We start from the raw sequence: 25630 nt of genomic DNA, 5'->3' as shown, positions 1-25630 counted from the left end.
TTCTGTGATTGACATTAAAATACTTTATTGGCTAGACAGACTGTGCAGTATGCATAGAAATATACTGAAATAAAAAGTCCTCCAGAATACTCCTGTATAAAAACCACAATTCATACTTCTACATCTTATGTATATACATTACCAAATGTATTCAAGAGTGTAAGGTCATAATTGCATTTCTTTCACCTCTTGAATGCACATCTGGTGTAGTCCAAGGCCTTTTTGTTTCTTCAAGAGAAAATTGCACAGCTACCCTATTTCCTCATTTGGCCTGAAATCTGATGGAAGTTTACATACTCTTCTCACCCTTACTAGATCCTTTCAAGCTTGACTTCTGCCTCTTTTTCTCCCTTTGTCCCAGTATGCGATAGACCTTTTTCTTAGCCTCCTTTTGCCTCTTGAATTTCTGTTCGTCCTCCTTCTGCTTAACTTTGAGATATTCTTTAAGCTGTTCCCGATGCTTTACTTTGGCTTTCTTTATCTTGTAATTATTCACTGTACTCAAAGCACTGAGTAGAGCTGATATCTAGAACAGAAAACAGACAATCAAAATATATGCAGCTCAATTTTGGTGAGCAAGAAACACTGTAACCTCAGCAGAGACACACATAATGGATCAGAGAGTCAAGGCAAGTTCCTAATTATCTCTGCACCTGTTACCCAATTTCTAAAATGGTTTAATTATTTATCCTGTTAGGAGTTAATCAAAGCTTTAATTTTTCTGAACTCTGATTTTGGTTAGATAGCTTTTAAAAGGCTATGCCTAATTGCTACTGTAGAACCCTTAAACTGCAGTTTGGATCTTCTTGCCTCTACAAGCACTCTAATTCTCAATTTGGGAAGCAGAATATTTGCTTCAGATCCTGTCTGTGTTAATAATGCATGGCAATGACAAGTCAAATAAAAAACTGCAGCTGCCAATTTAAGTCACCCATAATATGAGAGCACTAAATCCAAGTGAAATACCTTGGAAGTGCTTTGACAAGGACAAAAGTCATATTTAGGCCTCGGGTGACCTCCTAATCTAAAAAATAGACACCATCCACTCAGTGACAGTTCCATATACATACTGTGTGCCAAACGGGAGCAAACCTAATGGCAAGTGCTCATTTTTCACTAGGAACATACACATCTTTAGCATTAGCAGTAGATTCAAGTGTCAAAACAATAGTTAGAAAAGCTTCAAACAACACATTTACCCTTCAGGAGTCCTTGTTGCAGAGTAAGTGATAATTACCTTCTTTTCATGAGGCTCCCTGATAACAGCTGGCCTCCACTGGTCTTTTGGAGTCTTGCCTTTCTTCTCAAGGTTCTTAGGTTTGTTCTTAAAAGGCAGTGCCTTCTGCAGTGCTTTAGGAATGTGGAGCTTATTGAAATGCCTCTTCTCCCTCACAATAGGCTAAAAGAATGAATATAGAACACATGTAAGACTCATGATATCAAAAAGCTTTTATTTAGTTTTAATCTTTCAGCAGGAAAAAAGCCCACAAAACACCACAAACCAAAAAAGAAATACACATCCCTCAAAAGCCACCCCAAACCAAACAAACCACAAAAAACACAAACCAAAAGTAAAAAACCAACATTTTCTGACATCCTTGGACTGAACTATAAATGGTATGTTCACTCCAATTACTACAGCAGAAGTCTTGGTAAGCTTCTGGAGAGGAATTCTACCCTGCAGATGACTTTATAAATTTTAACTGACCCAAAACAATCTGCTCTCAACTGTTTTATTTCCATCTCATGCCGGGATTGTGCCTTGTGGATAAAAATTTGAAGTCACACATGCATGTATATGAACATGTATTTATACTGCTCTCGGTTTGCAGAGGTCTGAGACACACTGTAATTTGACTGGGTTTAAAAAACAAAAAACAGAAATATACCTTATAGAGAGAATCCTTGTTTTGTTTCAGTTTGATGCCTCGCTCATACCTCAGCTGGCCTGTTGTCTTCATCCCACTCCAAGTATCTTTCTCACCTGCTGGTTTCAGCAAGGATGTTACGGGGTTATAAAATGTTGGGATAGAAACAGGATACCATGTCCTCACGAAAACAATATCTGAAAGAAAGGGGAATGTTACTTGGCTCTAAAAAAATGAAATGTAAAGAGTTCATCATAGCCACACTCTAAGCAAAGATTGCCTGAACAGAACAGATACTACACCACATGCTAGCTTTGTGTTTGGATTATAGACTAAATGTCTTCAACTTTGGTGGAAAAAGCAATGCAAAACCCCATAAACGCATGAAGAGCACACATTCCTTAATAGCAGGCAGCTGAATACCATCCTGGTCATCATTCAAGAACAAGCAACAGAATTCATATATGTAGACATGCCTGTATAATTACCAAGAAAACCAATTTTCTTTTCCTTTGCCTATTTTTATAAAAGAACTAACTTGCTTTTATTTTGCACTATCCATGATTTTGGTGTGTTTAGGAAAACAGGCCATATAAACCCAAGTAAGTATAAGCTCATATTCTCAACATCACAGTGACACTTAGCAAACACAGGAGATCCTCTGCATAATTTCCCCAAAAGGCTGCAGAAAAAACTAGAGATACAATGCCAGTCCTTTGATGTCTCAGAAGTGTCCTTCTAGCACTTGTACCACTAAATTCAATCCATCATGTTCAAGGAGAAAGGCTGTGTAAAACACTAAAACCATGCTGTGTAAAGCATTAAAATACTTGAAGATACGTCTTCAAGCCTTTTCATCTGCATACTGTATAATTTCTGAGTGTAAGTGGGAGAAATTCAACCTAAAATATACTTTCTAATTTCACTCTGCATCTCACAAGGTGTTTCTTACTCTATGAATTCATGTCTCAATTATCAGATCCCAGAATTCTGAGACACAGCTTTGCAATCTGTGAAGAAGGATGAAAGTTGTGTGAGAACTTACATGCAACGTGCAACTTACCACTCATCAGCAACTTGTCTTCAAATGTTGCTCTGAAAGCACCCACGGGAGCCCGGAGGGCCTTTTTGATCTGCCCTCGGATACCGCTCACACTGCGGATCGCTGCGCCTTCAAATTTAGCCACTTCCAACTGAGAGTTGAACATTCCCTGAAAATGTGAAGCACCCACCATCACTCAAGATGCCAAGTCTCTCTCTGTGACCTATGTAGGCCACAAAAACAGAATTCCCACAAGCATTTCTTATAAAGAAACAAGAGGAGCAAAGCACTGTCTTTAGCCTAAGAGTGCTGATCGTACCAAAAACCCACTGAGCTGACTTTAGGTGAGCTACTGAAAGCAATCTACTTAGTCATATATCACATGCAAGGTTTCTAAGCATTAAATACATTTATTTAAAATTTAAAAACTGAACATATCTATAGAAGCTTTACAGTTCTCCTTTAACGTAAGTTGCTGTAAAACAGGATACCTTAAAAGCAAACAAGCTGCCTTAACTTGCTAGTTCTGAGATTCTAATACAATACAGTTCTTGAAGGTTTCTTTTATGCATCATAAGAAAAGCAAGGAAAAAATCTGTCTATTGCAAATACTCGAGTGCTTCATTGCTGGGATCACTGCTTGGCTGCTTGCTGTCTCAAATGCCGAATAACCTAAGCTCTCCCTGAGCCTGAAAGCCCAGCTAAGCCCAGCAGGAAGGTCAGTGAATATTCACTTCTGCAACACCTCCTACCCCAAACACTCTTGTGTTAAGCACTGCTAGAAGTCTTCTTTGACTCCAGAGGTAAAATTTAGTGGGATCAGACTGATTCCCACTAGACACATCCTCCAAAGGTGTCTGCCACTGCTGATCAGTGGGTTTTAGGAAGGAACCAGTGGGTGGGAAGCAAAAAAACAATCACACTGAATGTGAACCAGGAGACTGTCCCAGAATTTTTGTCTGGTTAATAATAATTCATATTCCTTGGCTAGTAATCAGTATCTTTAGAGATCACATGGAAAGGAGCTCAGAAAACCACAAGCAGCTCCTGAGATCCAGAACAGCATTCAACAACAACTGAGAACTTGCGCATCGTGTAAAACAATCCCAGGTTGCATTCCTTCCTCACATCAGTACATCTGGTTTTACAGTATACATACCTATGAACTTACCTTAATAAAACAAGTGTTCTTAAAAATTTTGAATGGAAAACCAGTTAGCTTTAATTTCTTTACAATAGTTATGGATTTATCTAAGTCGAGCACAACTCCTGTTGCAGCAATCCGGAAGTCAGGCTGAAACATGAGAGATGAAAGACACTGCTGAATGTGTTATTTCTCAAACAGTGAAGACACCATTTAAAATCACAGAATCATAAACCAGTTTGGATTGGAAGGTCATCTAGTCCCATCCCCCTGAAGCGTGCAGGGACATCTTCCAATACATCAGGTTTCTCAGAGCCCCATCCAGTCTGACTGAATATTTCCAGGGATGAGGCATCCACAACCTCTCTCGTCAACCTGTTAGTGTTTTACCACCCTTGTTGTAAAAAAATTCTTCCTCGCATCTAGTCTAAATCAACCCTTTTAATTTGAAACCATTCCTCCTTGTCCTATCACAGCAGGCTCTGCTCAGTTTATCCCCATATTTCTTTTAAGCCCCTTTTATGTACTGAAAGGCTGCAATGAGGTCTCCCCACAGGTTTCCCCTCTCCATCATGAACAACCCCAACTTTCTCAGCCTTTCCTCCTGGGAGAGGTGCTCCATCCCTCCAATCATCTTTGTGACTGTCCCCTGGACCTGCTCCAGCAGGTCCCTGTCTTTGCTGTGCTGAGGGCCCCAAGGCTGGACGTGGTACTGCAGCTGGAATCTCACCAGAGCAGAGCAGAGCAGAGGGGCAGCACTCTCTCCCTCACTCTGCTGCTGGCGCTGCTCTTGCTGCAGCCCAGGATGTGATTTGCTCTCTGGGCTGCAAGTTCACATGACCACAGCATGTCCAGCCTCTCGTCCACCAGAATCCCCAAGTCCTTCTCAGCAGGGAGGGGCTGCTCTCAATCCCTTCACTGCACAATCTGTATTGGCACTGGGACCTTGCACTTGGCCCTGTTGAACATTACAGCGCTCCCCCAGGATCACTTCTCAAGGTTTCCCTGGACAGCATTCCATTCCTCAGGCACGTCAACCACACCACCCAGCTTGGTGGTGCCTGTGTCACTGATGGTCAGTGCTGCTCAAACAGTGCTGGTGCCAGCACAGAGCCCTGAGGGACACCACTTGTCACCGCTGCCCATCAGGACACTGAGCTGTTGACTCAGCTGTGTACCTGTACAGATCTGTTGACTCAGATCTGTACCCTCCAGATGTGGCCATTCAACCAACTCCTCATCCACTAAACCATCACCACATTGAATGAACATCTTTCCAACTTAGAGGAAAGGCTGTTGTGGGGCACCTGCATGCCACATTTCTCTTTTAAGAATCACAATTTCTAACCTTGACAGAAGTACCACAGCGTGAAAAATGCAGATTGACTGGTATAGACCAGTTGAGGTGATGCTGACATAACATTCCTACCATTCACTAATGAGATTTCCAGAACTGCCATTCTAATTACCTTGGAAACAATCTAGAAGTCCTTGTGATCTACCTCACTATGTTCTCTTTATGAAACAAATCTTACTCAGACAGAAAGTCTCAAAGGAGAAGTGCTTTGTGCAGTGCTCTAAGATACTATATTATATGAGGAAATAGCCTTTTAAAACATGTAAAAAGACAACTGCAATAGCACTTCAAGACATATTTTAGGAAGGGGATAATAATCACCACTCTAATTACTTTCAAGCTCATTACAATGCCATGCAAAGCTTTTGTTACCAATTGTCTGCAAACATGAACCTATCTTTGATTAACATATATCTAATAAAGATCATATCTGATAAACACTGCTTTAACATTATTTAAATTGGAATTATGGAATGGTTTGGTTTTGAAGGGACCTCAAGGATCATCTCATTCCAACACCTCTGCCATGGGCACCTTCCACTAGATCAGGCTGCTCATAGCCCCATGCAACCTGGCCTTGAATCCTTCCCAGGATGGGACATCCACAGCTTCTCTGGGCAACCTCTGCCCGAGCCTCACCACCCTCACAGTAAAGCATTTCTTTCTTCCTGAAATTTAAAGGAAACAACAAAAAAAAAAATCCTCTCCATACACTTTCCCATCTCAATATAATACACCTTCCCAAAGCTTGAGTTCAGTTACTTTCTTAGTTCCTACAACTACATGGCTTTATCATAATGTAAACCTTCTTCCCAAAATATATGTTTTGCCCAAATATCCATAGAAAGCATTAATCAACATTCTGTGGTAACAAACCTACCGTTGTGCCACTGACAGACTGAACTGCCAAAAATCCTGTCCCCTGAGGAGTGATGGGCCCTAAAAGAAAATTAAATTTTAAAACTTCCGGAAAGTTTTACTACACAATATCTAGCCCCTATTTAAATTCCAAAAGTTTAAAAATACATGACAAATATACTCAATGAAGAAAACCAAAGTTAGAGCACCCAAACTATTGCTCACATTTAAAGCCCCATAAAGGAATGGTTAACAAAAGGTTACTCGTGCAAGGGCTGGGCCCATAATGTGTGCAAAGTCCATCATGTTCCTCTTTGATATGCTACAGCTTAGCAGAATGCTTAGAATTTGATTAAAAGCCCAGCAATTCCCAAATCATTTAAATAAACCACAAGTACTAGACAGGTAAAACTGCCCGTTTTCCCGCACTCTTTGGTGTTACTCTTTGTTGCACGGGGCAGTTTCAGTTCTGGCCATTCCCAGAGCTGTGTGGGTGCGCGGCGCGCGGCTGGCGGCTCACGGCTCACCCCAGAAGGCGGCCCCGCAGTGCATGTGCTGCGGGGTGTACTTGAGCAGGCGGTGCCGCCCGTTGTGGTCCTCGATGTAGAACAGGGGGATGGTCTGGAAGCGCCGCCAGCCCAGCGACAGGATCAGCGGGTCGCGCGTCTTGAGGATCTTCTTGTACCACCGGTGCTTCTTCAGGCGCAGCTGTGCGAACAGAGGGGAACTGTGCTACTACACCACGTGGCAGTGGCTCTGAAATTCCAGCCTTCGTTTTTCAGGAATGACTGAAAGCAACTTCTGTCTACACTAGAATTTTTACACACTAAATTTTATCTTTGTTTATCTCCAAACATTCTCACTAATATTAGGTTGGCTGGGAAGATCAATCAGTATTTCATTCCCTCTTAAGTGTGTATGCATACAAGCAAGTATTATATTAAAAATACCTTTATATATGTACTAGTAACTTTTCTGTAGTCACTTGTATATGGATCATGAAGGTCAGAGTACAATTAATGTTTGCAATTCAGCAATCACAGTGCCAGACCTTAGTCCTGAGACACCTCTGCATCTGAACATTAAACAACAGTAACCTTTTCTGGTTATCCAATTAAGCCTGTGAAGATCCAGAATCTGCTACTGTAGAATTACATTTTGCGTGAAAAGCAAATTCCCTGTTCAGGAGACAAGGATGGCAGTTTCTCTGTGTGTTTACTGTATTTTCAGTACACAGAAAGCAGAAACTGCAGACACTGAAGCACACCTGTACTGAGATAAAATAAACTAAAAGGGCATTCAGCCCTTTGGCTACGTACCTGTACGTAGCCGACATTTCCTTCGCTGTTGCCTAGACCACCCAGGATGATGGGGTAATGAGGATCAAAATTCAGGACAAATTCACACGGCACATTCTCAATCTCTATTCGAACATACATCCCAGGCCTGAATCCCTCATACTGCACTCTGGTCTCATCATCTTGATCTTCAAATTCCGCTCGATTAAGCTATGTGACAAAGAGAAACCACCATGTGTTTCACAAAATTCAAGTATTAATAACGTGTTCATGAAGGGCCGCTTCTATTTAAAACATGCTAACATTTATATACATCTTTTGGGGGAAGATCTAATAGGTTTTGTGACTTTTTATTCAGAGCAAGATCTTTACCACCACAAAACCCTTCCAATATGAACAACCAAGTGGGGTTGTTAGATCACTTGAGATACAGTACCCAAGGGAAGTAAATGACTGACTTCTGATACACCTTTCACTATGATGACTTTGGATTTTAAAGGTACAACTACCAAAAGTACATTTTTTGATTAGGAGCCCAAGTAACTTTTAAAGTTAATGTCCTGATCTTTAAGGTGTCACTTTATGAGGATGCTGCACTCCAATCTTACTCAGCACCTTAAAAATATTTTTGCACATCCTCAACTGTACATCATCAAAAGCTCTTCTGTACCATATGATAAGAATGTAGATGCTGTGCAAATATTTAAGAAGATATCCTCATGAATAACAGAAGCCTCACCCTCCTGTTCTAGCTCCTGATGTTTAGCTACCCATGAGACACTGATTCTTTCACTGAAATGTCCTTCTTTACCCTCTAAGTGCTCTCAGTACATCAGCATACCAGAGCTCATATTATCCTTTGTGACAGAGGCTAATACAAGCAGGTAAGGATTAATTTAACAACTATTTAGGGCAAAATTTTGTCAGAAGTGAAGTGAAGATATTAACAACGTAAGGCAGTGTTCTCCCAAATCAGTCAAAACAGGAAGCTACTTTTAAACTTACAAGTTCTTACGTAAAAAAACAAATGTCTGGAACAAAATCAATACCTCACATTCTGGATACTGAGGACTTCTACCATGTGTACAGAGCAATGGCCATTAATTACTTTTTCCTCAAAATAACTTCACAGTTGGATGAAAAAGACTGTCACGGGGAATTTACTTATCCATTAATAACACTGCAAAAAATCACACTAAAAATAATACTGGGAAAATATATGGCAGAAATTAATATGAGGAAGATTTTCACCTTCCTACACACAAGAGGATGACTTTTTTATTTAAAAATTTTTAAGTAGTTGAAGTTTAGATGATATATCCTGGCTTATTCAGTGAGTCAAGGTATAGTTAAATACTGCACTCAGTTTAAATTTCATTTCATTTGTTTGGCTTGTTTGCTTGTTTTCCTTTCCAAATAATAGAATCAAAAATTCAAACATAAAAAAAATCACAAGCTTGTATTTCTTTGTGTGTACTTTCTGAAATACCTCCTGAGCATCACCTGTGTCTCCAGGAAAAATCCTTTTGGGGACAAACCCTGTGGAATAATTTTGAAGACATATGGCCAGATAAATTGTCAAATTAGGAGATTGTACCTGTGCTTGTTTATGCATTTCTTCTTTAAGATCATCAAAGTATGTGGCATCCCCTTCATCATATTCTGCATCAAACATTTCTTTAAGTTTTCTTTTCTTGTCCATGCGCTCCTTTTTCTTTTCCTCCTCCTCAGGTTCCGGTTTGGACATTTTTTCATCTTCCTCCTCCTCTTCTTCACTTCCAGACTAATCAACAATGTCAAACATGTAAAAGGGTTAACTGAAAACAATCCATTCTGATCAACAGTTTGATAAATATTATTAAACAACACTTCTATAGATATGATTAAACAATACTTTTTTACTGTGCCAGTTATTACATAATTGAAAAACATTTCAATTTGAGACAGAGATTAGTAAGCTATTCATACAGGGAGACAACTTCAGCAAGGACCAAAAGATCCCATGATTTAATCATATTCCTTTTCACTGACAAAGCTTTTTTGACTAAACATCATTTTAACATAAGGGAACAGACCCCAGAACTGACCTGCCTGTTATTCTACAGCTAATATAAGCATATATAATACAGGAGGGAAAATCAGTAATTTTTGATAGCACTGAGCAATACCGTGCTGGAAGGCAGGACTCTGGACACCTGAGAGGGGGAAATTTGTTCACAGACCATTTGAAAACTGCCAAAATTATACCATTACCCTCAATTTTATAAAATGCAAAGCCATCAAATTGCTCAGTCCAAAAAGAAATTGATTTTTTCAGTTTGTACTGTCACAGACAACTACAGCTCTGTTCTTGGAAGATACCCAAGCCACAGCATAAAATTGATTCCACCATCCTCCTTTATGCAGATAAGAGGAATGAACTAGGAAACTGTGTCGAGTTTCCACAATTTGTTGTGTTTAAACAGAGCACTATAATCTTCTGCATCAGATGAGATGACATAGTACAAACAGTTATGATTACATTTGGTTTTAAAATACTTCTGTCATGCCTCCAGATGCTCCAGCTCTTGATTAAGCCTGACACCTACTGTTAAATAAGTGAGGTGACTTCTACATAATTAACTATAAACAAAAATTCATGCTCAAGCTAAAAACATGCCACTCTAGATAAAGTCAGTGACACACACACCTCTTCTTTCTTGTTCCCACTGATTTCCTTCCTATTGGTTCTATGAACACTGAATTTATTACACAGGATGCCTATCACTTGATAAGAAACTCACACTTATGTTGCTAAAGAACATAAAAATGCAGATCAGACCTGCTCTCCTCCAGCAGCAGCCTTTCCTTTGTGCACAACACCAGTTTCCAGATCTTCAAAATCTCCATACAGCTCCTCTGCAACAATGAGCATCCAGGACATGTGAGCATTAGTTAACCATTCTCTGTATTGCTCCACAGCATCTCTCACATGTTCAGTACTGTGCATTTCTCAGTACTGCTGTGGAGATTAGATTCAGCCCAAGTATTTTTGATTCCCATCAAATTTTATATGTTTGTTCTGCCCTCTCTACAGCTTCAGCTGAAAATTCCCAGCTAAACTCAACGTGGCTCCTCCTTTATCCTTTCAACACCCTCATGATTTAAAAAATGTAAATAAAGTTTGGATCATCCCAAAGGACTCCCAATACATTAGTTTGCACTCTAATGACACAAGACACCAGCAGAGCAATTGAGCTCCTATGTTTAATTCCAAAAAACATTAAATTAAATATAGCTGATAGTTTTTAGGTTAAAAACATATGCTTAGAGAAGTCTGTTAAACCACAATCATGATGCATGTAAGATACAGCTACATTACTAAAAATTTTTTAAGTATTTCCTAATTAAAGTAAAAAATAAACAAAACAAAAACAACACCTCCAAAACACCAGAAGACAGATCTCACTTTTCAGCCAAACATGAATGGCAAGTTTGTCTTCCCAATAAAGAACAGTTTCTGTTTATTTCTACCATAACTATCCACAACAATAAACCATATATGATGACTAGATCAACACAGAGACACAATTCAAAGCTGGCATGTCCAGGTGTCGAGACTAAGGACTCCATTTTGTAATTTAAATTACATGCTCTGTTTTTGGACAGTAAATTTCCAGGATGTGCTATGTACCTACTGTTTGTACAGACATTTACAGCAATGTGTAATTATGTTAGTATCTATATAATAACATATAATAGTTTGAAGAAAACTGCAAGTATAGCACTAAGGCAAGATATTGTATATACTTAACTAAAAAGTCATACTGTTCCTAAAAATGCTGTATACATGAATCATTTTTGCAAGTGTTACACTTACCATCCTCCTCCAACAGCTTTGCTGCATCTTTGTCATCCTCCCACTTTCCAGTAACAAAGCAGTCTCGGATACTGCTCATAACCTGCAAAAGAAGTGTCATTGCCTTGCACAGCTGCAGCTTACCATCAATAGAAATGTTCCCCAGACATTCCCCCATCAGAGAAACCCCCTCAGAGACAACTCTCACATCAGCTCCACATCAAGACACCATTCCCAAAACTACACAATGCCTCCCCAAAGGCAGGATTGTGAACACAGTTTAATTCTTGCCCAAAGGTCTTTGCACTACCAAAATCTCTACCCCATATTGTATTTTTGCTTGGGTCTCTCCTGCTTTTTACCATTTGGTAAATAAAGAACAAACTATTATCCACCAAATATTCAAGTGAGCCAATCAATTAAATTGATTTACTGTAACTTGCCACTCTTGGAAGAACAAACTTTGGAATCTGTTACTTAGAGAGCAAGTGGGAGAATCTAAGACACTGTGGCCACAGCTGCCACAGGTCTGTTCCAGTGACAACTCAGTCACACTTTATGAGGCACAGCCAGGACAGAACCAGGCAGGATATGCAGAAATAATTATCCAAAGGCATCACCTCTTCTAAATCCCAGTCTTGTGGCTTTTCTACCAGAAACTTGGAGCAGTCAAGAGCATTAGCCTTCAGTTTGGATGCTTTGTCTGGACGGCTGACACGAAACAAACCTCCAAGTTCATCATCTGCATCCTCGCCCTCCTGGTCCTCATCCTCGACAGCTAAACCAAACACAGAGGTTGTGATGAATTCCCCCACAGTGAAGGCATGAAATTCATTAACCACCTCCCTCCTTATGCTTCCCAACAGCTGCTGCAGTTTGAGGAAATAAAAGAACCAAACTGGAACAGTTTTAAATGTAAAAGCCTGAAGAAAAAGGCACAGTGATCCAGTTGTTTTCATAACTGGAATTATCTAAAAAAAATATTGTCCAATAAATAAACAGAGGATGCTAGTTCAATATGACAAACTGGAACAATACCAAAATGATATGTGAACAGGAAGGACATTAAGCTTGCCTGTAAATCAAGAATATCAGACTGGATAATCTGTCAGAAAATCTCCCCACACCTGCATTGTGGAAGGTTTATAAAAGCCAAATCCTCATCATGTCCTACAATGGTTCTGCACAATGAGATTTGTACAGTCAGCCAACCACTGGAAAAGTTTTGAATTTAACAGGACAAATTACATAAATAGCAATTTTCTCTTCCTTTTAAGACAGCTATTTTTTCCTTGACAAACATCTGATACTAAGTCATGTCTAAGAGACTCTTCCACAGTCGCTGTGACACAGAAATTCCTGAAACCAGCCAACAGACAACATCCCTTTATGAAACACAATTACAAATGCATTTCCATAATATCTATGAGATGATTACACAAACGACCAAACCTTAAACATTTGGAAGAAATAACTGTACCAGGAAACATAAGTAACAACTGAGTAGTCTGGAAAATTAACGCAAAATGCTTTTATGGGGAAAGTACAAACTATCTTCTTATTACAGTTATTAGTGAAAATGAGCATCAGCAATTAAAAAGTCAATTAACTCTCCTCAAGCCTCCCACCAAAAGACAATGCTCAAATATTCAGACTTGAAAACCTGGTAACAGCAAACAGCCACCATATATTGAGCCAAGTCTCCAGACAGATCTGTACCTGTTCCATACACAAGTTTACGAAGATTGGGGGTTGATCGCTGCTGTCTCAGAAAGGCCTCAGCTGCCTTCTGTGTGAGGTCCTCTTTCCATTTAAGTGCACCTGAAAAGGGAAAAAAAATCACATTTTGTCTCCAAAAAGGAACAAGGATCAGAAATTATAAAAATAATTTATGTAAGGACATGACAAGAGGCTTAAGAAATGCAGACACAACCCACAGTTTCTTTTTCTCATACTCTATATATACACAGAAACAAACTATGGATAACCAATTATACCACTGATTTTTTTTTTTTTAGGACAGAATTTTAAAAACTTACTAACAACAGTAAATGATTTGATCATGTTTATGATGATACAGGTCTTCTTCACAAACTCACAGAAAGGCTGAGGCTGGGAGAGACTTCTGGAGGTCTCTGTGTCCTGTCCCCCTGCTCAAGCAGCCTCACCTAAAGCAGGCTGCTCAGCACCATGTCAGGGTGGCTTCTGAACATCTCCAAAGACAGAGATACCTGTTCCAGTGCTCAGTGAGCAGTTAAAGCATTTTAGTAATATTCCCCCCCCCACATTTTAGTCTTTCTAGATGTGATAGAGCATCATAATTTGTTTTCCACACATAGCTATGAAGATTAAAGAAGTACATGCAAAATCAATGCAGTTTTGTTTATAAAATAAATCACCTCCATTTTAGAGGAAGGAAACCTGACAGTGCATACTACAGTGTAAATGAAAGGCTTAACAGCAAGTATTTCAAGCTTTCCTACCTTGAAGTTTTGCTACTTAAGAATTATATAAAAATATATATATACATATACACACACACATATATATACACACGCACATATATATATGTATATATTTGACAGGCAACATTATGGAGTATTTACTAATTACTTCCTTTAACAATTAATACAATTAAAGTGGACAGTAAAAATTAAACAGTTATAGTCTACCTGTTGTGTCAGCAGAAAGATCTATTTTTTCTTCATACTCCTCTTCTTCTCTCAGCAGATTCTCCACATCATCATCCTTGGTATCTACAGCTTTAACTTTAGTCTGTGTAACACTACCAGCTTTCTTTGCTTGACTGTGCTGAAATCCATTCCTATTTGACTCTTCTGCTTTTAATTCCTCATGTGATCCTCCTTCACCATCACCCTCTTCAAGGGAAGAGTTCTCATCCTCAGATTCTGATGCCTCTTCGGCAGTGCAGTTTCCTGAGTCAGTAGTGAGCACTGCTTTTCTTTTGGGACTGTGCTCTGAGATTTGTGATTTTGTTCCTATACGTTCACTATTTAGATCATTCTGCTTAGATTCAGCTCTTTTATGTGCAACCTCAAATTCGCTATCTGAGCTTTCATCTTTACGAGTCCTTTGTACGTCCCCCTCCTCCTCCTCTTCCTCCTCCTCCTCTTCCTCCATCTCACTGTCGTCAGGGGCAGTTTCACCTTCCTCTTCAGAGCTCACCTCCAGATCATCATCGCTGTCCGCAAACGCCGGTAGCTCATTCACAGCTTCTTCCTGAGCCACCTCTGTCTTCAGGCGCTTGGCTCTCCTAGCTGCCATCCCTTCCCGTAAGAGCACGCTCTCACTTTCATCCTCAGCATCATTTTCATCATCACCATCACTTCCATCTTCAGAAACTGCTTCTTCTTCATCTTCCTCTTGGTCATCCTCCTCATCACTTGCCACATCATCATTTTCCTTCTCGTCGTCTTCAAACACGGCCTTCCGACGAACTCTTCCCGTCTTCACGTCCACCTGCCTCTCTTCTTTTGGCATCACAAACCTGTTTTCCCAAAGACCACATTTGGGGTAAGAAGGCAAAGTACAAGAAAATTTTAATGAAATAATGAAGCCTCATGTTAATATTTTTAATTATTTTAAATTATTTAATTATTTAAGTTCTACAAATTTTCTTTCTAACAAAGTGAAGTTATGTAGACCATTAGAAAGACATTGGCATTCTTTAATGTTTCTTTATTCAAGAATATTGAATGTTACAGCCAAAAGTAAGTCCAAGAAATTTCTTCATTTTCCATGGAATTAATTAAAACAGTAATGTTACTTGTATCAGCAAGAAATTCCTGGAAGGCAGGATTACACTGCTTGCAAAACTTTCTAGTACCAATTATTTTTATCCCAAAATAGAGTGTGGCATATGAGTAATCTCAGAAAAGGAAGAATCAGACCATATGTCATTTTACTAGCTGTGCTCTATTGAGAATTTTTTCTAAATTAGAGCCTGAAATTAGAGATTCATTCATGCTCAAACACTGCCAAGAATTCAAAACTTACTCTTGTCCTACATCTTCTGAACCCAGGGGTGTAGAGTCCATGAAGAGAGAGACCTTGCTTGATGCCATCTTAACATCAATGGCTGAGTGTGTGGAGATCAGGCTCTGAACAAGTTCATGATTTGGCCTCACCTCCTCCTGGAAAAATAGGATTTTTTACATTTCAGTTAAGTTGAATAAACAATGTCTAATGACAGCTGTCAGTCTAAACCAGCAGAAATATGCATACGCAAGAAGAAATTGCAGAGCATTTTAAAGAAACATTTCCTCAGAATAGAACAGCAAGGTCTCCCTTCCCCTCTTCCCATTTCAAGAACATCTGTAATATCAACCCAAGAAAAATTAAAGAGGGACTCCTTCACAATATGCAACCACTACAGTAAATACCAGCAAATACATTATCATAGACCCAAAGGTATTTAACATCTAGCACAATACAGGGAAAAAAATTAATTCAATTTGTTGGTAGGCAAAGTTGGGTTTTTTCCTCCCTTTGACCAGTTAAATCCTTAGTCTTCTCCCAGCAATCACCATGCTCTGCAAAATAAGAGTGGTAATAGTCCAGCACCAGGAGATTTCATAAATCTTAAGTCAATATTTGGGAAGTTATTACATAAACTTTAGGTACTTAACAGATCCTCCAATGTTCTGTATAATAACAGATAATAGAAACATCCCTTCTCTGAAATCTCTGAAGGGGAGAAGAACTAACTACCCACTATGGATAGATAAGGATTGATTACTTTAAATAAGCTTATTTTTAAACACTGATTTTGGCTTTAAGGATAAAAACTACATTTTCCAAGAGAATTCAAATCACCACCAGCATTCTTTTACCTCTTCTTTTTCATGAGCATGGCTTCCACCAAGGTCAATGTAAACAGCATCTTTGTCATACACAATGCCCCCCACTCCTGAGAAGGGGGCATAGACGAGTTTCTCTTTCTCATTCAGGGAACGCTTCTTCTGCTGCTCAGGGAGAGCACAGGGGTCTGGCAGGAAACTCACATCACTCACAGTGAAGTCTCCTACACCTGAGGGGACAGACAAAAAGAAGCAAAGTTTGCATGTGTTGATTCTGAAATTTCTGCAATTCACCATGAAGAGATTCAAAAGCCCCCGCTCCCCCAAAAAAGGAAAAACAAACAAATAAACCAAACCCCAACATTGTGGCATTCAATGATTCACCAACAGGAAGCTCTGTACCAAACATCCAGCTCCTCTGCCTTACCACTAAACTTAAGAGAAGTATACATAAATTCACCACAATTCTGCAAAGCTTTGTTTGTTTCTTTGCTTGTTTTCAAATGACCAAAAGAGCAACTCACTTTTCTGAGTACGTCTGTAAATTCATTATCACAGTAGTTCTTAACTTAAACCTTTAATCATGCACTTAAAATATTATTCAATTTTGATCATAAGAAATATATCACATAATTTAATAATTTACATCATTCAGATTTACTTTTCATTATTAGGGCTGGTATGTTTTACATTTCAAGCACCTTTTAAAGTGATACGTCTTTGAAAAACTTTAAATACTGTTAATAATATGTTTATCAGTGCAACAAAATTGCACAATTAAAAGCAGAACTAATTACAAGATTTATTTTCACAAAATCATGCATTATGAAAAAAAATTCAAAAACATAACAGGCTAGAAAGATGAAAAATCTGTTATATAATATACTTTAAAGATAGAAATAATTTCAGCTATGTTGTTTTTCACAGATCAGCACAGAAAGAGTTCTGAGACTGATAAATTACCTGGCATGTGAATTTGGCTTTTGTTCTTTAGGTGTGCCCCTCTCAGGTATCCATACAGTGATATCTTCCTGTCACATTTGGGATTGACTCGAACATCCTCTGGGTTTGTCAGCTCTTCCATTCTACTCAACATTTAAAAGGACAGTTAGAATATCCAGTCCCAATGGTAACTTTGAGAAAAGGTGATTTAAGAAAAGGGAACATCCCTGCTGCCACTGCATGATCTGCAGACTCTAACAATCAAAATTGAATTATCATAAGAAAGAAAAAAATTTATGGAAGAAAATATCTTCTAAAAGTATTTTAGAATTATGTTTTAGAAGTTGTAAAATTATGTTCAACAAATTTCTAGAAGGTTTACTGACGCTTCATTGAACAGGTACTGCTTTCTTAGCACATTTTAACAACTCTTTATCAGCTTTGCAGGCACAACCCTCCTCTAATCAAGTTCTCCTTCAGAGGGCAAACAGCTGAATGTCACATTCCCTGCAGCCACACAACGCCTTCTTTTCACTAGGAACGGTGGGGAGCAACACAAGCTAGCACAGAAACAAGAGTGGCTGTTTGCAGGCAGAGGGGAAACTCCTTTCTCACTGCACATGGGAGGCAGCACAGAGCCAAGGGAGAGAATGGGGGACACAACCCGGCTGCAGATCAGCTCAAAGCTGACCGGACAACCACGAAACTGCACCACGAACAGCAGCCTAAAACAATGGCACTGAAAAACTACACAATGTGGGGTTTGCATTTCCCCTCTCTCTGCTTCGTGTATTTTGCAGGACTTTGCACATTGTTTATCTACTTCTCTGACAATTTCTCCTGAGGAATTAGAGCTAAAGGAGAGGCTCATTCAAGGCACCTTGGATTATTGTGGGAGTTTAGTCATAACTGTAAGCATTCTGGCAATAAAATGTGAAAGCTGAGGTAATTTCTCAAGCAAGCACAGCTGCCATCAAGATTATTTTTATGTTCCAAAGAGACTGTGAATCAAATGCTATACAGGGATATGGGGCAGAAGGGATATTCCAGGGAATCAGGGCTAATTCACCAGCTGTTGTTTAATCACTAGAATGCTGTTTCTTCTCCACAGAAATTCAGTATAATCACCAACAAGCAGGATTACTTTAACTATCCTGTGTTTCAAAAGTATTTTCAATATGCCAGAGGTGTGTACATGAAAACTGAAGGCCCCAAACCTGCCGAGATAAGCTCCCTTCCCAAGGCCACTCAGGAACACCAAACACCCATTCACACATAGAGCTGAGGGCTCATGGCACAGCTTTTAAAAACAACGAGGTGCTATCTGCGCTGAGAATGAAGAACAGAGAGAAAAACACACACCTGTCTGCAAGAACATACGGGTGAGACGTTTGCCAAGTGAGAGGCCGGAATTTCATAACCGAGATAAAACGCCCCAAATTGTGAATTTCCTGCTTTTGATATTCTCCATGAACCATCCCAGACAAATAGAACAACTTAGCACCCTAAACACATTAAAAAGACATAAAAATATAAAAAGTTCAACTTAACAGCCATAAAACTAACAACAAAAAAAAGATAGTAATGCAGTTCTAATCTGTAAATCTTAACTGAAAATTTCACATTACAATTGGTTCTGAAAGATCAAACTAACCAGTTTACCTCAATATGGAAATTGTCCCCTAAATCTTAATGGAAAACTATTCACATCCTCAAGACCTCATCCACACCTACAAGCAGATCCCCCTTGCACAGCACCTGAATAACACACCCAGTAGCAAATTTAGCAGCTTATCATACTGGTATAGAAAATTATCACATAAGTATTTTAGCAAATAGAGGAAAGATGAAACAGTCTGATACAGTATCAACATCCTTCACTGACCTATTTAAAAGATGTAAGATCATAATAAACACTTAAGTATTGACCCACTTTTAATTTAGCTTCCATAAAGCAAAATACATGAAAAAATCAATGTTAAATGTCATACCGGATACACTTCAGTCCAGAATCTGTGCTTTAACTTCTTTTTAGTCTTCTTTAACTGTTTGTTGTTCTTGAATGTGTCCAAGTGGGTCAGAACTCCCATAATTTTGGGAAAGCCATGTACCTGGCAAATGTTCAGGAATTCAAATGTCTCCATCTCAAATCCAAAGCTGGCATCAATGAGCATTAGAACCTGTAAACACAATAATCACATTTCACTACAGCAATACCACAGTGCCCACATGAGCTAATTTCAAAGACCACACCTTTAAACTCTTAAGCTTCTCAAAAACAAAAATTTTAAAGAAGGTTCTGTACTTTACTTTCTATACCCTGAAAACCAACTTTGGCTTTTTATATGAAGTATGGAACTTGGCTGCTAAAGATGTTCTAGAAGCTCTAGGAATGCTTTAATATTCAGTATTATCGTAAGAACTGAACAAGTGTTTACCTGGTGAATTTAAAACATGCAACATTGATTACCTTCCAAGATTTTCAGGAACATCTTAGAAAATTAATAAAACTCTTATATCTGTGTCTTGGATGCACTAATGCTGCTAAGGCCAAGTCTTTTGGCAGAATGAAATCAGCTTTTTTCCCTTGTTGCAATTGTTGATACACATCACTAAAATGCACTGACATGGGGAAACAGCAGCCAACAGGCACATGAAAATGGATGCAAAGTTGGTTTAGGGTCTTAACAATAAAGAACTTAAAGAATACAGGAACTGATGACAGATCTTGAAGCACTGACGTAATCTCAGCCCCCTAACATTAAATCCAAACAGATTCTCAGCACCACCATGTGCACACAGAATCTGAAACATCCACCAAATATACCAGCAGAAGTATTTGTACTGTTTGGTACATCTCCCTTACTCAGCAGAAAACATCAAAGTAGAAGAATATCCCGACCAGTGTACAGGTGCATTTCGAAATTATAAAGCTAATACGTAGACAAGGATCCCAATACCTAATCAGATGTGAGTAATATACTCCAAATCCACATGTAAAGTAAAATTCTAAACAAATGGATCATGCATTGGATCCCCAGGATCAGTTGATGTAATCTCTTGATCCAAAAGTTGCAAGTAAATTACAACAGTGACCACGCTCCACTGCAATCAGTTATATTATTACATGATATTCTTCACAGAAGGAGACCTCAGAGTCCATAAACAAAAACAACTAGTAAACTAACACATATTTCTACTTTGAACATTAGTTGAAAACCTCTTGGCTAAAAATCGTTTTCAGATTTTTTATGGTTTAACCAAATCCCTTAATGAGAAGTCACTGTGCCACTTGGCCTGGTAGAACACCTTCCACTAGAAGTTTCCAGTTGCATTAGCAATGACGTTCAGCAGCATTTCCCTTCTCTCATCCTCCCCACCACCAAACACACACACTTTACCTTCCCCCACCCTAAGATGAGGGGAGTCCCAGGGTTATTGTAGAACATTAGGTGTGTCAAAGAGCTCAGGCCTGGTTCTCTTTGAAACCAAAGACAGTTTTGCCTTTAATAGCAAGAAATGTGTAGAGAAATCAAAGACTGGTGCAGTCCAATCAAAAGCAGTATTTTCAATATAAATTATAGCAGAAATCACATTCCATTGTTAACTTACCAAATCAGCAACTTTAGCCAGGTCAATCATTGTGTTAATGTCACATCCACATTCAATAATGGTCAGCCGGCGTTTTTTACCTGAAAACAGAATTAAGCATCAAAAACTGAAAGAGAGGGAGCAAACCAATCCATACAGTTTTCTTTTCAGGTCACATTCCTGCAGTTCCTCCAGAGTATCTGAGGCTCAGATTCTGGTCTAGCATGTAAATCATCCAACATGCATCACTGTAGAAGTGTCTGGTTTCACCTGTTTATAATTCTGCCAAAATGTAACTTTTTAATTTTAAATTATCAGATTTTCTTATACTGTAAATATGCCAGATCACACATCCAAATGATTCCTTCAAAATGACCAAAAATTACGAGAACATGAACACATCCCAGCTCTCAAAGCAAGACAAGTAAGGAGCCCGAAAGAAGCATTTCCGTTTCTCCTATCTTTGTTCTCACCTGAAACAATTGTGACAGGACCTCGGATTTCAACCAGCTTTTGCCTGGTGAAGTTCTTAATGAGACACTTTATTACCGTGCTCTTCCCAACCTTGGGAGGACCGACCACAACCACCACCACGGGAGGCGGCTCCAAAGGAGTCCGGTCAACCACGGGAATGTGATGCTTTTTAGTCTTCAGATCCTGAGTTCTGAGAAAAAATGTGCAATAAATAAATACAGGAACGTCATGGAGAGTGGCATTTGCTATTTGAAAGTCTTCACTATTTACAAAAGCTTGACCACAAAGGTTGAGCACAAGCGCAGACACCGGGAACTCCCACTGAGCCCAAGGGGCGATTGAGTTTTTCTATGATTAACACAGTGTACAATGTAACAGGGATGCACAAAGCCCCCACTTCTCAAACACACACGGACAACAACGCGTCTGGGTGAATGGTGAACGCTAGGCAGACACACCAGTGAAAATTACAGTCTGTGTATTTCTACACAAAGTAACAAAGAGAGTCCAGGCAGCTCCCACCCCTCCAGCCGCCTCTGCACACTCCAGAGCCAGCTCCCACTTCTCACCGATGGAAAGTCCTGGCCATCCGCACAGCGGACTGCACTGTAAAGGCTTTGGGATTTCTCTTTCGTGCATTCTCCTCATCTCCTATTCCCAGGTCATTGAGATAACGTTTCCTTTTCTTCTCTGCCTTCGGCCCGCTATGCTTTGCACGATGCTTCTTCTTCTCTTTTTCCTCCATCTTTCTCGTTCAACAGCTGTTTACAGCCAGCAAGATTGCGAGTTCCTCCGTGTTGACACGGCGCGCAGCTGGCACGGGAAGAGAGCACAGTTGGCACATGCACACAGCCCACCAGCTGCAGAACACCGTGCCAGCACTACCAGGCCCAGCTCGCGGAGCTCATTCACGCCCGGCAGCCCCACGGCCCTGCACTCCCGGCCCAGGGCGGCGGGCACCGGGCAGGCCCGGCCGAGCGCCGGCGGGGAGCTGCCAGGCACACCGCGGGCCCTCAGCAGGCCAAGGGGTCCTGCCGCGGGGCCGCTCCCCACGAGCAGCCACCACATACCTGTGCCGTGCTGTGCCGTGGGCCCCGATCCTGCCGGTCCAATGCTGTCCCCCGTGCCCGCGCTGTGCCCCGGCCCGGCCGCCGGCCCACGTGTGCCCGCACAGACCGCTCCGTCGCGGAGCCGCCCCCCCCGGAAACAGCGGCTGCGCGCGGAGTTCCGGGCGCGGCGGCCGCGGCGGAGCGCTATTGCCGGAGCACACGCTGTCCCTCAGTGGGAGGGTGGCAGTGGCGCGGCGCAGCCCGCACCGGCAACGGGAACCGGAAACCGGGAGCCGGCCCCGATGAGCGTGTTTAGGAATAAATTGTTCTCCTGCAAGCTCTGTGAATGCCCGCGGTCGCTGCCTGGCGAGGCCGGCCTCACAGCACCCGGAGCGGAGGAGGCGTGGGGACCTTCAGCTGCCCGCGGGCTCGGGGCAGCGCCCGTACGAACTGACAGATGCAGCCCCAGCGGTCACTGTGGGAAAGATCAAAACGTAAATCCTTGCCAAGTACTATGGGAGGACGAACAAGTCGGAGGGTGAAAGCCTATGAAGAGCTATTCAGTGCAGTGAACTCGGAGGGAATCACAGACACGAGTGGGATTTCAGCTCTGAGCCCCCGGGTGATCGAGTCCAGCCCCTGAGGGAACAGCGCCGTGACCGCCTTGGCACTGAGCGCCGCGGTCCTTAAACCTCCGGGGACGGCGACTCCGCCACCTCCCCGGGCAGCCCAGCCCAGTGTCTAATCACCTTTCATGTGAAGAAATTCTTGCTAATTTCCAACCTAAACCTTCCCTGGTGCAGCTTAACACTTTGTCCTCTTCTCCTGTCCCTAATACAACTTCGGTGGGGGCATTTTGCAGGTACCAAGCCCCGCACCCACAGGGACATGACCAGGCATGCAGAGGGCAAGGTACCCCAGGTGAGAAGTGGGTCATTGTTTTATCTCAGGTCTGTGCCCACGCCTGAAGGTCAGTCCCCCTGAGGCGTGTTGTAGGTGCAGACCCTGCTCAATGAAGCTTAAAGAGCCCACTTGTGTGGGATGATTTGTCTTTTGGCATGAGCCAATGAGGGGCAGGAGAGGTGTCCAGGCCGTGAACTGCTCCCTCTGCGATGCTGGCCCCCTGCTGCCTCCCAGGCAGGTGCCTTCCAGCTGGACTTGCAAGGGCCGTGGCTGTCACACTAGTCCTGCTGCTGGAGGAGGTGGCTGTGAAGAAAGGAATAGGATTTACAGGTTCCCACATAACGAGGACCTTGGGACACCCCACAGTGGAGTAGGCCCAGGTTGATTTTAAGTGACATTGGTGAATTTGGGTTCTCACTATCTCTTTGACTAGTCTTGTGTGTATTTTCTAGAAGAAAATACATTTTTCAACATTTAGCATGCAAAATCCTCCCTTCTTCTATGAACAGGTGCATTTTACAGGCAGTAGAAGAGTAGTTCAGCTACTGAAGAGATTTGGTTCCTGCCCCAGCTCTTCCTCAGCAGCCTCATCTGACAGCAGAGATGCTGCTGGCCTGCAAGTCCAGGGGAGGCTGCAATAGCATCACTGTGGAAGTGCCTCCTATGTGTTGAATAAGCGTTCCTATTAAGAAGGTATTATGAGGAAAAGTGAACACAAATAAGTCTTAATGCATTTTTTCCAAAAATTTACTGAAAGAGTTACATATACAAGTATAAATACAATCATCTCTTTGTCCTTCACTCTCAAATACAACTTGTGTTGAAAGTGCCTTGCAGCTATTGGCTGAAGCCATGCAGCTCTTCTGTAATACATGAGCTTATTCCAATGCTTTAGGTCAAGGCAGAAAAGTTACAGCCACAGCTAAAAATTACTGACAAAAGTCAGGACTAATTTTCTGGACTCCTTGTGTACACACCTCCATAGACAGATTGTTCAGGGATATCAAATTTATTAATAAAAAGACTGGCCTGTGATTAAGTTTTATTCTCATTCTCTTGTTCTATAAACAAACTGAGTTAATAACAAGTGTGTTACAATCTAAGCATACTTTAAAATATTCCATAGCCACATTTTAAACACAAAAAAGATCTGCATGTAGAGTTTTCAGCATCTTAAAAACACACACATCCATGGCAGTTCTCCAGAGGTACACATGAAGACCCTTTCCATGATTACTGTGGTCTTCCGGACAACCATGGATCTTGAGAATTCTAAAACTAGGCTCAGTGTGCAAATGCAAAGATGAAACACATTTTTCCTTTGAGTGCAATTCTACAACTTCATGAAGGTAAAAAAAAATTAGTAAATAATCACAATTTTAAAAAAGACAATTTGAAAACAAATTACGCAAAAGAAAATCACAAAAATACTGCCTTTTAAAATGCTGTGGTCATTTTTAAATGAAAGCACTATATATTGTGTACCCAGGAAAAAGACCACTAGAGTTCTTTATCAGGAACACACCTAAAATGCAAACACACCCAGTGAGATGTCCCCTGCTACCACCAAGGCTGCTTTTCCCATGCTTGTACCCTTCTTGTGTTAATGCTTTCTCAACTAAAAGCTATAAATAGGTCTGTTATCTAAGATTCTTTAAGTTAAAATAAGTGAATTATGACCAGAATAGAAACAAAACTCAGTGCAGTGAGGCCACAAAAGCAACACCATAGTGCTAAGCGTGCTGGCAGAATGAATCCAGCACAGCCTGAACACAGAGAACTCTTCAGTGCTGCCATCCTTGTGAAGAGCAGTCTGTGCATGCAGGTTAATGTTAGGCTGCCCATAACCAAACACGTGCAGGAAACCTGCAAGAGCTGGGGAAGGATGGCTTGGGGTGGGGAGGCAGCTCAGATTCAGCAGGTAGCCCTTGCTAACATGGCCTGTCTTTCTTTCCCTTCCAGACAAGGCACAAACTTGAGAGCAAGCACTCTGCACTTAGACCTGCAAAACCTCTAGCCACTTCAGACAACACTGTCAACTGAGAAAAAAAAATCACATTCATTTTCCATCAGGCAAGTGGAGCCACTGCCAGTTTCATGTCTGACCCAAGTGACAGACTGAATTCTGGCCACCAAAAGCAGGAAGGTAACTTTTTGTCTGACCATACTCTGCATTTTGCTCATTCTCAAACAACAAATCTAACCCTGTTCCCAAAATTTCATTTCTCATGCCTAGCCAATGCGGGTCATAGTCATTTACCATCTCCAGCAGCTGCTGCCCATACAGTGGAGTGGCAGCTGTCCTTTGATAGCCCCCCTCCTGCTTTGGCAGTGCCAAAGGAGGACTGGCATTACCAGCCGCGAGCAGAGGTGAACTGTGCCTCACCTGCTCAAGCTCAGGTTCCCCCCCACCATAACTGCAAGTGGAGCCCTTCCCAAAGGGAGA

General features: G+C 41.0%; 1 protein-coding gene across 1 annotated transcript; it reads right to left on the bottom strand.

Moving 5' to 3' along the window:
* On the bottom strand, window positions 1–22397 carry BMS1 (BMS1 ribosome biogenesis factor). The gene is made up of 23 exons (XM_063405951.1): window positions 22303–22397; window positions 21802–22045; window positions 21232–21422; window positions 20780–20859; window positions 19159–19347; window positions 18530–18672; window positions 17189–17310; window positions 16259–16455; window positions 15423–15559; window positions 14078–14913; window positions 13125–13226; window positions 12026–12183; window positions 11427–11508; window positions 10389–10465; window positions 9165–9350; window positions 7589–7777; window positions 6797–6977; window positions 6292–6350; window positions 4082–4204; window positions 2932–3079; window positions 1890–2065; window positions 1238–1399; window positions 1–526 (listed from the first exon to the last, which is right to left on the bottom strand). The coding sequence occupies exons 2-23, from the start codon at window positions 21975–21977 to the stop codon at window positions 290–292; spliced, it is 3951 nt and encodes a 1316-aa protein (XP_063262021.1). The 5' UTR covers window positions 21978–22045; window positions 22303–22397; the 3' UTR covers window positions 1–289.
* Between the last annotated feature and the right edge of the window lie 3233 nt (window positions 22398–25630).

The sequence above is a fragment of the Prinia subflava genome, chromosome 9 (assembly GCF_021018805.1).
Source record: "Prinia subflava isolate CZ2003 ecotype Zambia chromosome 9, Cam_Psub_1.2, whole genome shotgun sequence".
NCBI lineage: Eukaryota > Metazoa > Chordata > Aves > Passeriformes > Cisticolidae > Prinia > Prinia subflava.
This window is presented reverse-complemented; position numbering and strand designations above follow the sequence as displayed.

Bases quoted from the DNA above. Each gene is read 5' to 3' on its own strand.
- BMS1 (XM_063405951.1), bottom strand. From the start codon at position 21,977: ATGGAGGAAAAAGAGAAGAAGAAGCATCGTGCAAAGCATAGCGGGCCG. The intron at 10,466-11,426 runs GTAAGTGTAACA...TCATTGTTGCAG, and splicing joins AAAGCTGTTGGAGGAGGATG to AGGAGCTGTATGGAGATTTT. The intron at 4,205-6,291 runs GTAGGTTTGTTA...CTCATGTTTCAG, and splicing joins AGTCTGTCAGTGGCACAACG to CCTGACTTCCGGATTGCTGC.